Genomic DNA, 12,050 nt, shown 5'->3' with positions numbered 1-12,050 from the left:
CCCCACCCCCCCCCCCGCCCCCCCCCCCCCCCCCCCCCCCCCCCCGGGCTCTGCTCCCTCCCCATCCCCCCCACCCCCGCGGGGACCGCCACCTCCCCTCCATTTCGCCCCCATGGACACCGCTACCTTTCCCTCCCTTGCCCCCAGCAGGCACTGATTTCCACCCTCCCACCTTCCTTGCCTTCTGTGGGCACTGATCTCCCACCCATACCTAGGCATTGGTACCCCCCACACACCCTGCCTATCCCTCATCTCCTGTAGGCACTGATCTCCTCCCCTCACCCCCTGCACGCACTGATCTCCCCCCCTCCCACACCCTGCCTATCCCTTGCCCCCTGCAGGCACTCCTCTCCTCTTTCCCCCCTCACCTCCTGCAGGCTCTGATCTCCCCTCACCCCACACACACACACCTGCCTCTTACCCTCTGCAGGTTCTGATCTCCTCCCTCCCACACCTTGCCTGCCCCTCACCCCCTGCAGGCACTCATCTCCCCACACATCTGTTCCTCACCCACCCCCCGCAGGCACCAATTTCCCCCCCACCCCTGCCTTGCCTGCCCCCCCCCCTCCCCGCACTGATCTCCCTCTTCCCCCCCCCACTGATCTCCCTCCCACAAACACCCTGCCTGCCTCTCACCTTCCTAGACACTTATTCTCCCCTTGTAGCCAATGCCTCCCCGCTCCGGTTGTAGACATTGATCCTGCTGCTTTTCCTTTTCCTCCATGTGCCTCTGTGCGTGCAGAGGGGACTGGAGACATCCTATTTATATCCCACGCCCCAGGGCTGGATAACTGGGGGGTGAGGGTGACTGGCTTCTTGTGTGTAGTTTGGGTGAGATTAGAAGGAATTACTTGCAGCTTCTCTGATCCTTGCAGCCTCCTTCTTCCCAGTCCCTGTTCTCTCAGCCTGCCCCCCCCTTCTGTTCTCATTGAAAGGAGACATTCAAGTCCCTCCCCTCCCCCAGTGTTACTGGCGCAGGAAGAAGCTGCTGCTCCTCCTGCTCAGACCATTTCTGTTCAGGGTGCCTGTCTGCGAAGGAGGGAGGGAGAGAGAGAGAGAGACAGGCCCTGTCTAAAGAGAGTGCGACCCAAACACCCTTTGCCTGTGAGACTGTGGTGGGTTCCTTTCTCTGTGCATGCGTTCATTGTTTGTTCCCCACATCCTGTGGTGTCTCCTCTCCAGGTTTGGGTTGTGTGGTGGGGGGGTCGCTATGTCGGATGACGATTCGAGGGCCAGCACCAGCTCCTCCTCATCTTCATCCTCCAACCAACAGACAGAGAAAGAGACAAACACCCCTAAGAAGAAGGAAAGCAAAGTCAGCATGAGTAAAAACTCCAAGCTTCTCTCCACCAGCGCCAAGAGGTGAGACTGTCTGCAGCCGGACACCGTGTCACTGCTGTCTCTCTGCGCCTCTGTCTCTCTGCTTATATGGCCCTCTGTATCTGCCCCATTGCTGCTGTTCCTCCTCCCCTCCACTGAGTGTTAACCATTTCTATTCCTCATTACTGGCGTTTACCTTCAACCTCTCCACAGAAATTTACCGTTGTCCCCATCTTCCCTTTTTCACTATCTGCACTTAGCAAGAAGCTTCCCCCAAACATTACCGTTCCCCATCTCCTCCTCACCATCTGCACTCAGCACCGTTCGTCCCCACTGAGATTACTGCTCTCCTCAGCACCTGGCTTTAGAGCCAGATCTCTGTAGGGATTAAAGCCTATGAGCTTAATCCCTGCTCTGCTACTGAAGCTATGTGGCCTTGAGGAAGTCATTTAATTTCTCTATCGGTTTCCCCATTTGTAAAATGGGAGTGATGATGATAACACATAACTCACAGGGGTGTTGTGAGGATTAATTAATTAATGTTTGCTTTGATTTTGTATGATGACAGATGTCATAAATGCGAACAGTTGTTACCTAGTGCCAGCCCTCCCCACTAAATGCATTACTACTTCCCTATCTCCTTCCGACCTGCATTAAGGGCTTGTGTACCTGGGGAATTACTGTTCCAGAACAGCTCTCCAGTTGGACAGTCTTTTCTAAAATGAAAGGGTCTTTATTGTGAAATAATTACTCTGCTTAAATTATACCAGAATAACTTTTCTGGAATAGCTATGCCAGTCAATATCCCCCAAGTAGACAAGCCCTTAGAGCCAACTCACTTCCAAAACATTACTGCTGTCCTACCTGAGCCATTCTCCATGTCACCTGAATTCAGCACCATCCCACTCCAAAAAAGCTCACCTAGCTGAGAATGAAGCTTCCAAGCAAGCTTTCATTACTCCGTCAATAAGAACAATAATCCGTCTGGCTGGTCATTGAAAAGCTTTGCAATGCACTACCAGAAGCCCACGATCTGTACATGTTAAAAAGGGCTGGGTTTTTTGGATTGTTCAGCCAATGCTCTGCTGTTGTGCTCAAGAGGTCATTTGGATTTTGTAGCTTTCAGGCAGCTTGTTGACTTCAGAACTCCTCTGAGCAAATGGTTCCTTGGCAAAGTCACACACACAGCAGCAAGTGGTGGTTGGATGAGAAGCCATCAACTAGTTTTAAAATATCTGTAGAGGCCTGCTGATTGTAAATTGCTTGGTATGAGTAGGCTTTGGTTCTTGTTATGTGTGACAAATAGAAGATAGGCAAAGGAGGCTGGTTGAGTGTGGAGGAGGAGAAGGAAGGGAGGCTGTTTGCGTGTTCAGTGTGGGGAGATTTGGCGGGGAGGCTTGAGTTGCAGTAGTGGGGCTCTGGGGAATTGGAATTGGTAGCTGGTGGTAGTGGAAGGGAAGTGTGGAGCTGTGGATCCTGGAGAAGCCTGGAGGCAGGGAGGATGTTGAGGATGGGGCTTTGTGGACGTGAGGGAGGGGACTGGGGATGGGGCTTTGGGTGGCAGGGAAGATTTGGAGGCTGTGGTTGCGGGAGCAGATAGGATCTTGGAGATGTGTGTGACTATTCCCCTCTCTTTGAGTTTAATCAGAAATGGATCAGGGAGTTGGGCTCTGTTGCTAGTTATCCACCCTTCCCAGTCAGAACCCCTCCAGCCCATTCCCCAGGATGCTAAGTGGGGAAGCGGATTGTGGCAGTGGCAGTTTAGCCCATCTTAGTGAGACAAAGATTCATAATTTCCCCCAGGCTGTAGTCCTTCCCTCATACCTAACACTCGCGTTTGCAAGGAGGATCTGTCTCATTGTCAGTATGCTGGAGGCGGATGGGGCCTTATCTCCCTGTGTGTGGGGGGGTGGACCAGTCTTTGGAGCTGATATGGGGAGAAGGAATGTCTGTCTATTTTTCTCTCTGTGTTTCTGTCATAGGGTGTCTTCCCCACTGTATGTGTCTGGAGTGGTCTTGTCTATACAGGCGGCGGTGTGCAGGACGTGTGTGGCTATACGCTGTAGTGAAAGGCTCTGGCAGTGGGGAAAGGCTCCGGCAGCAGGGCCAATTGCAGTGAAAGGCTTTGGTGGGGGGAGCTTTTCCCTGCTGCTTCCCCTTGCCTGAACCTTTCACTGCAGCATATAGCTACACATACCCTACACACCGCCTCCTGTATAGACTAGACCACTGCAGACACACACTGCAGTGGGACAGACACCCTATGACTCCCCACTGCTGGAATCTTGCACTGTGGTGGAGAAAGGCTCTAGCAGTGGGGAGGCGGCAGGACACCACACTGTCAAAAATAGCCGTGTAGATGTGGGAGGCACTGCTTGGTCATGTAGAGAGCTGTGTAGAGTATATACCCTAGATTTCTAGCATGTCTCCACTATACTCACCTAAGCACTGCCTCACCATCTACACTGTTTATACCTGTGCTAGTTGGGCATGCCGTGTACATACTCTACATGCCGCTGCAGGTGTAGATCTACCCTATGTGTTCCTGGAAGAGTGACACACACACACAGTCTCACAGTCATTGTGACATATATCTCTACTGCGTGTGTGTCTTGACTGTGATCCCGCATAGTGACTTACCTTCGTTCTTTCTTGTTTTTATTGCCATAGGATTCAGAAGGAATTGGCTGACATCACCTTAGATCCACCTCCCAATTGCAGGTTTGTTTTGATCCTTCTCGGGGGGAAGAGAGAAAGTATGCTTTTTATTATTTGTAAATATCCTTATAAGTTCTAGATGCAGCAGAGTAATGACCACTTAGATGACATAAAATACTCTCATGAATGCTTGGATGACATAAATATAAATCCCCTGCAGGAGAAAGCTCAGGAGACATTATGTGCTTTGACATGAATTTTCTGTTTATTTTGTTTTTTCGTAATTGCATTAGAGTGTGTCACATTATCTGTGTGTGTGTTTCTGACAGTGGTCAATACGGAAGAGTGTGAAAATGTGCCCCTTTTTGGTTTTTCCTGGTGTATAAGTCTAATGCTTGACTACGTTAATTTTTATTTATATGAGAGTCCTGCCAAACAAGCAGAAAATTGTCAAATCTGTGTGGGTTCTTTCCAGCTCTGACAGTTCTATGCTAAGCAATAACACACAATGTAGAAGGGCGCTGTTAGTTCATCAGTGAATATACGCACTGAAGAAGCACATATGTTATCTGATGAAATCACACCCTGGGGTATGCTATTGCCCTTTATAGAATGGTTATTTAAACTATGTTTTAGAGATTTAAACATTATGTTTAGTACCTACAAAGCTTTGTATTCATCACCTACTTGCCCTGACCTCTGGTGATTCCCCTTGGCATTTGAGTATGAGATGGTATTGGCAATGTCTTTGGTTGTTCCTGTTAATTAAACGGGAAGGCTGCTTTCAACCTGGTCTCTCCCATTTGGCCTGCTGGAGTCTTGTTTCCAAAGACATTCTTGAGTTCTTTATCTGACTCTGCTCCCCATGTCTTTCTGCTGCTGCTGAGCTAGTTCTGAAGCCTTTGATGTCAGGGGTAGTAGCAATTAAAAAAAAAAAAAGCCACTTAAAATATATTTTAAAGTCAGTCACGTATTTAGAATGGACATTTTGCGCCCACCTTTATATTGCTGGTGCTCTGAAGCTTCTTGTTACCCTTAGCTGGTGCACAGGGAGACAGTAGCACTGGAGTTCAGTGAAGGGGCCATGAACATCTCTTTCAAAACCACTGTCAAGCATCCTGATCACTGGCAGTGGGGATGGGAAAAGAGTATATGAGAACATGGGAGGTATGGGCTGAAAGGAGGCCTCCACATTGAAAAGGATCAGCCAAAGACTCCAACTCCCCACCCCTGTTGCCAAAGGATCAGCAACAATATCAGTGGGTGGGTACACAGAGGCGGAAAAAAAGAAAAACAGGTTTTTGGGACGTAGTAAACCTTTAAAGATTTTCTTAATGAATAAACTTAATTTATTAAGTGTTTGATAAGATGACTTTTAAAAATTCACCTAGATAGTGAATAGTATAGTGGTTTGATTGGTGAGGAAAGTTTTTGATATACACCTCTACCCCGATATAACGCGACCCGATATAACACGAATTCGGATATAAAGCGGTAAAGCAGTGCTCCGGGAAGATGGGGCTGCGGACTCTGGTGGATCAAAGCAAGTTCGATATAATGCGGTTTCACCTATAACGCGGTAAGATTTTTTGGCTCCTGAGGACAGCGTCATATCGAGGTAGAGGTGTACTACTAAAGCGTGTGGTGTTTGGAAGATAACTACGCATGGGTTTTGAGCTCTCTTCAGCCACTGCTATATTGTTTTAATGTGCCCAGAAGCTGTTGTGATGGGTGCCTAAAATGCTTCTATATAACTAAATCAGGTTGCAGCCTTCATCCGAACCATCTTGGAAATAATATCAAATCCCTAAACTGTTCCTATATGAAGAAATTGGAGTCATTCATGGGTGTGGGTTAGCTTCCAGACTACTTTGTTAAACTGTAATATGGCTGCGGAGGTGATTTCTTATTTAAACAGTGCAGTCCATTGGGGATAGTAACGTTAAGACACAATACAAAAAAGGTTGGATTTGTAATGTGTAAGCCTTTATGAATGCTTTTAATGGTGGAAAGCAGTTAATAGTATAAGCCATACGTGAATATAAAGTCATATTATAGTTGCAGGTATCCTGTATTCCTTCTGACCTTCAAATGAATTAGCGTGGAGATTGGCAGTTTTATCTAACAAATAATGTTGGAAAATTGGAATAAGTTAAGCTAACCTATAATGTGTTAAGTAGTAAAACACAAACAATGGTTTTCTTATGAAACCAGATGTTTTCGCATTGCCATTCAAGCTGTAGAATTTAGTGTCTGTATTTTATGTTCTTAGTGAGAGTAAGTACAGTGTCTCTGTTTTTATACTTGTGGTTAGTTTGGTTCAAAATGCTAAATGCCTTACACTTCCTGACATGCTTTTGGCTTGAGGCTGTATACAGCAGATTTGCTAAGTGTGGACAGATGCTACTTGCCACAACAGTGAGAAGAGTTCCAGCTATCAAAGTTATGTGGAGTGTTTACTTCCTGTGGAAGGGGAAACTGTCAAATGGAGGGTGGGGGGAAGTTATGGTACTGAGACTTTCTGGTTGCTGTGTAATGGTTAAGGTTGCAGGACTTTGCTCTGGGGAAGCCTGTATTGGTATGATGGCTTTCCATTATTCCTTTTGTTTACACTGAATATTAGCGCTGTGAGAGAGGTATTAAACTTGGTTTTAGAACATAGTTTTAACTCTCCTGCCTCAGTAACTTTAAAAAAGGCTTTGTTTACCCTATGTCCTCTCTGCTCAGCTCAAGCATCTCATCTGACTACCTTCTTTGTGTCCTCTCTCCTGTGCCTTGGTACTGTCTATCGTATATTACCCTCCCGCTGGAATCGGGGGTCCTTTTTTCCCTCCATCCTCTCCTCCATTAAAGCTCTTCTTAAAATCCACTTATTGAAGGAGTCTTATTGGGTTACATTTTGAAAAGAACCAAAGTCCTATTGACTTTCAGTGTGGCTTAGGTTTCTAAGTGTCTGTCACTTTAAAAAATGGGACTTAGGATCCTTAGGCATTTTTGAAAATTTTACTCAGTCTCATTTATATAGAAAAAATGCTGCATAACTCTGAAGATTCACTACTTTCTCAACCAGCCACTTAATCCCCACCATTGTTGTCATCTTCCAAACTGTTCCCTAACATCTCTGTGTTTGTCAGCTCCTCCTTGTTGTCCATGTCTTATTATGGGGCCTTATTGCAAGGTGCTCAGCACCTTCAACTCCCATTGAAGTCCATGGGAGTTGAAGACATTTAGCACGTCCAGAAGGAACCCAGAACACTGAAAGACCGCCCCTTCCGGGCAGAGACTCAATCATTATTTATTTTGTAAATATGCCTATCCATGATGCTATGCAAGTGGTTGTTTATTAACTAAATTTAAAATTTCAAGCAAAATAGCTGAAGAACAGATCAGGATTTTAATTTTTGCAGGGTTGCAAATATATGTTCGGACTTGAATTAAAAAAACAACAACAGATCTTGTACATGCTGATGACTTTCTAACAGTAATACACTGAATAGAATTCACAGATATATTCTGATTGGTGTTTAAGATATTAGTGTAGCTACAGCATATGACTAATTTTAAATGTGTTCTATGTCTCTCATTGTTGGTATGCTAACATTTTATGTGAAATGATTGAAACAAGATGCTGGAAAGCTTTAATTTTCTTTTGTCCATTTATGGGATGATTTGGCTTCTGACACTGGTGATGAGAGGTGTAAAATCTATATTTTAACTGTAGATATTTGGTGATAAAAGAGCTACAGCTTTCAGATTGAAGGGATTGTTGGTTAGTGTGAAATTGAGATTAACGTCATAGCTTTGAATATTACACATTTGGATCCCAGTCGTAATGAAATTTCAGTTCTCTGTTTAAATATTAGCTTGTATAAGGAAGTGAAAGTCATAATCTGAGCCGGTTGATTTTTTTGTGTTGTTGGTATGTTGTGTGTCTTTTAGGACTTTGTTTATATTACACATTCAGATGTGTCGTGGAAGTCTGGTTCTGTGATTGTCTCCAGTCATGGTTCCATTTTTCTTTATAAACAGGGCTTAACTGTATTTAATCACAATCAATATCTAAAACCTTGGATGTACCCATGTGACTGGATTTCTGAGGCTGTATCAGGGACATGATTAAAACATTAACTGGCATTTACACTGTTTATCTCAGGTACTTACTTGGCCTCCATTGCCATAATAGCTGAGTACCTCAAAATCTTTAATCTAGTTCTCCGTGTGAGGTGTTTTCCCCATTTTATAGGTGGGGAACTGAGGCCCACACTGATTTCAATGGAAGTTAGGAGCCTAAATAGCTTTGTGGATCTGGGCCTGAAAGAGTAAGGCCCAGGATTTTAAAGTTATTTAGGTCCTATTCTGTTAAGTATTGCAATGCCTAACTGACTTAGAAGCACTAAGTCAGGGGCGGGCAAACTTTTTGGCCTGAGGACCACATCGGGTTTCCAAAATTGTATGGAGGGCCGGTTAGGGGAGGCTGTGCCTCCCCAAACAGCCAGGTGTGGCCCGGTCAATGCCCCCTATCCGACCCCCCGCCTCCGCTTCTTGTCCCCTGATGCCACCCCCCCCCGGACTCCTGCCCCATCCACACACCGCCGCTCCCTGTCCCCGGAACCCCTGCCCCTGACTGCCCTCTGCCACCCCATCCAACCTCTCCTCTCATTCCTGACTGCCCCCCGGGACCTCTGCCCCATCCAACCACCCCTTCTCCCTGACCGCCCCCGGAACCCCTGCCCCTGACTGCACCCTGCCCCCCCATCCAACCCCCCTCTCCTTCCTGACTGCCCCCCGGGGACCTCTGCCCTCATGTTCCCCGCTCTCTGACCGCCCCGACCCCTATCCACACCCCCGCCCCCTGACCACCACCCCGAACTCCTCTGTCCAACCCCCCCGTTCCCTGCCCTGTTACCGCGCTGCCTGGAGCACCGGTGATTGGCGGCGCTACAGCCGCGCCGCCCAGAGCACCAGGACAGGCAGCCACGCCGCCTGGCTGGAGCCGGCCGCGCCGCACAGAGCACCGGGTCAGGCCATGGCTCTGCAGCTGCGCTCACAGCCCCGCCACCCAGAGCACTGTGCCAGCGGTGCAGTGAGCTAAGGCTGTGAGGAAGGGGGAACAGTAGGGGAGGGGCCGGGGGCTAGCCTCCTGGGCCAGGAGCTCAGGGGCCGGACAGGAGTGTCCTGTGGGCCGTAGCTTGCCCACCTCTGTTCTAAGTGCTTGTCGCTTTTGAAAATGAGACATAGACTCCCAAGTCCCAGTTACTTTCAGTGACAATTAGTCTTCTAAGTCAGTTAGGTGTGGCAACGCTGAACAGAGCAGTGCCTACATCATTTTAAAAACCAGGACATAAGTGTCTTGCCCAAGGTCACACAGGAAGTGTGTGCCAAAGGTGGGAATTGAAGCCGCGTCTCCTGAATCTCTGATATGACAGATATTGCCGTTTCCCGCTATATCCTTGAAAGACTTTGCTGTATTAAGTTTATATATTATTGTGGGCCAGGATTGTATGTAACCTTTTCTTGGGCAGAGATCTGCGTGTCACTCCATCTTGACCAGGGATTTTAAGGTTGCACAGCTCCTTGATTTACACTGCTATTCTCAGCAAGCCAGAGCTTTTCTGACCCCAAACCACTGCCCACATGTCATGCTGCACCCTCGGGGGTGCAGATCCATTGGACCCCCTGCGAGAGTGGAAGGAGGTAGTTAATGGGGAGACATTTATTGGGTGGGCAGATACTGCAACAGTTAAAACTTTAGTTAAGCCTCATGTTGTGAAACCCCATCAAATGCTCCCAAGGTGTGAAATGTGGGTTAAAGTTCCTGGTGTAAAAGCCTTCACTCTACCTAGAGCACAGAATTCTATACAGACCAGGAAGGGTCAGGGGTGTTGGTTGTAGTTGTGTTGTCAGATATCCCATATTTTTTGCTTTTGAGGAATGATGTTATGGTTTTAAAAGCATAAGGGGTGAATCAGACCTCGAGTTAGCTACAGACCTGCAAGGGTTAGCCAAAATGCAAATAGAGTAGCTGCATGAGGTGTATCCCTCCTGCCCACTCCACCCTCTTCTCCCCCCCCCCCCCAATCCAGGAGGAATCAAGTTACCTTCCCAGTATATACAGACACATACCTGAGGAGAAGGCAAGTGAGACCATTTCCTACTGCAGGGGGATGACAAGATAACTTGAAGGTAAAATCTCTGAGTCCTGAAGCCCAGGCAAGGGAAATAAGCTCTCTGCCTACCCTTACCAGGGAACCAGGCACAGTACAGAGTACTGGCAATGTCTCCAGCCAAAAGTAGGGACACGGAGACAGCAGCAGGGCGCTGCCAAATCTATGACACTTGCCCAAGGATGGGAAATGCCCACGGAAAGTGTATGACAGCTGCTTGGGAGATGACAAAGGTAACTATGGCCAGAAAGAAGGGGAAACTTCCTCCCATGGTCTCTGACTACCTGATGGTCTGTGAAAATGTAAAGGACCTTGAGCCTGGTGCGGGGAGAACTGCTGTGCACTTTGACTCAGTATGTAGGGATCAGAGGACCACCCCAGTGGGGTGGGGGATCAATATACTTTCCTCTTCCCCCTAGAGAAACTGGCCCCTGGGCCCCGACGTCTGAGGAGATGGGGCAGAGAAAGGAATTTGGCTGTGGGGGAGATTTGAAGAATCTGTTAAAAGTGGTGCAGAGAGCTGCTTCACAGGGAGCCCTACCTTATTGCTCCCTTCTGTCCAAAGAGTTGTTTCCTGGAATACTCCCGGGAGCGTGGGAACCTCAACCCACCATGGGGCAGCTGACTACTTGAGGGACAAAGGGACACCACATACCCTCCTTAGAATCCAAGGGGAGATGGCAGTGGGAGGACCAGGTCTCAGATTCACACCCATATGTTTTGGGGGAGTAAGTGTATGCAAGAGCTCCACCCTCATAGGTTCTAAGGGGAGAAATTATACAGGGTGGCGGTCAAATGACTCTGTGTGGATTTTTGAAGGAAATATGCTCGCTTGCTAGGGGAATGTTTATTATATGCATAGGTGAAATACGAAATTATGAAATTAACCACCATCTAGGGAATAAACCTGTGCATCCTCCTAGGAGGATGGTCAAGCACCCGAGTTTCACCCCACTTCTTTTGGGAGGAGATGTGACAGATATGACAGTTTCCTGCAATATTCTTGAAGGACCTTATTGTATTAATTTTATGTATTATTGTGAGTTGGAAGAGATGTGACCTCTCTAGGGGAGAGATGTGACAGATGTAAGACCTGGGAGTTCAAATAAAACATTGAAAATGTGCCAGAAAAGTATGGATTTTGGGGACAATAAGTTTCCTGGGGTATACCTAGGGAGAAGTTAATATAAATTCTCCAACTCCCAGTTATGCAAGAACCCAGCCTTTTGAAGCTATGCCATAAGGAGAGGGTAATTGTCTGCTAATTACCTGTTACTGAAGGTCAAGATCTAAGGCCCAAGCTGAGTAAAGAAACAGCTGATCTGCCCAGCCGTTGTTCTGGATCTAAGATGGATGAACTTGTAACCACAGGGAAACCCTAGCTGTGGGTTTTGAAGGACTAAAACATACCAGAGCCCTAGGCTGGAGTTGGGGGTGATCTCTGGAAAGCAGAGCGTGCGTGTTTGTTCTTTTATTGTTTTTAATAATACCGTACTGCTTTTACGTTCAGAAAAACTGTGCTTGCTTAGAAGGAGCTGTGTTGTAACTTATAACTGTGGCAATATACTGGTCATAGCCTTTGAAGAGAGAGAAAAACTCAGGAATTGGCCTGTTTAGGCAGTCTGGCTTACTGGGGGTATCAGAATGTAAGGCAGGAAGCTGTGCAGCCTTAAAACCCCAGTCAGGTGGGAGAGACACATGTCGGTCTCAGGTAGGGTTGCCAACTTTCTAATCACACAAAACCAAACACCCTTGCCCCGCCCCTTCTAAGACTTCACCCCTTCTCCGAGGCCCCACGCCTGCTCACTCCATCCCCCCTCCCTCTGTCGCTCACTCTCCCCCACCCTCACTCACTTGCTCATTTTCACTGGACTGGGGCAAGGGGTTGGGATGCGGGAAGAGGTGAGG

At 47.4% G+C, this 12,050-nt stretch overlaps 1 protein-coding gene across 1 annotated transcript in view; it reads left to right on the top strand.

Annotated features, from left to right (window-relative positions):
* The first annotated feature begins 1,159 nt into the window (after positions 1 to 1,159).
* The window catches only part of UBE2E1 (ubiquitin conjugating enzyme E2 E1), a 54,418-nt gene continuing 43,527 nt past the window's right edge, over positions 1,160 to 12,050 (top strand). Inside the window, exons 1-2 of the mRNA XM_024214537.1 lie at positions 1,160 to 1,362; positions 3,991 to 4,041. Of these exons, the coding sequence (XP_024070305.1) occupies positions 1,211 to 1,362; positions 3,991 to 4,041 (203 nt within the window). The 5' untranslated portion in view covers positions 1,160 to 1,210. The remainder of the gene's footprint in view (positions 1,363 to 3,990; positions 4,042 to 12,050) is intronic.

Source organism: Terrapene carolina, unplaced genomic scaffold (genome assembly GCF_002925995.2).
Source record: "Terrapene carolina triunguis isolate 2854851 unplaced genomic scaffold, T_m_triunguis-2.0 Scaffold84, whole genome shotgun sequence".
NCBI lineage: Eukaryota > Metazoa > Chordata > Testudines > Emydidae > Terrapene > Terrapene triunguis.
Note: the sequence above shows the minus strand (reverse complement) of the source record. Positions and strands in the feature narration are given on the sequence as shown.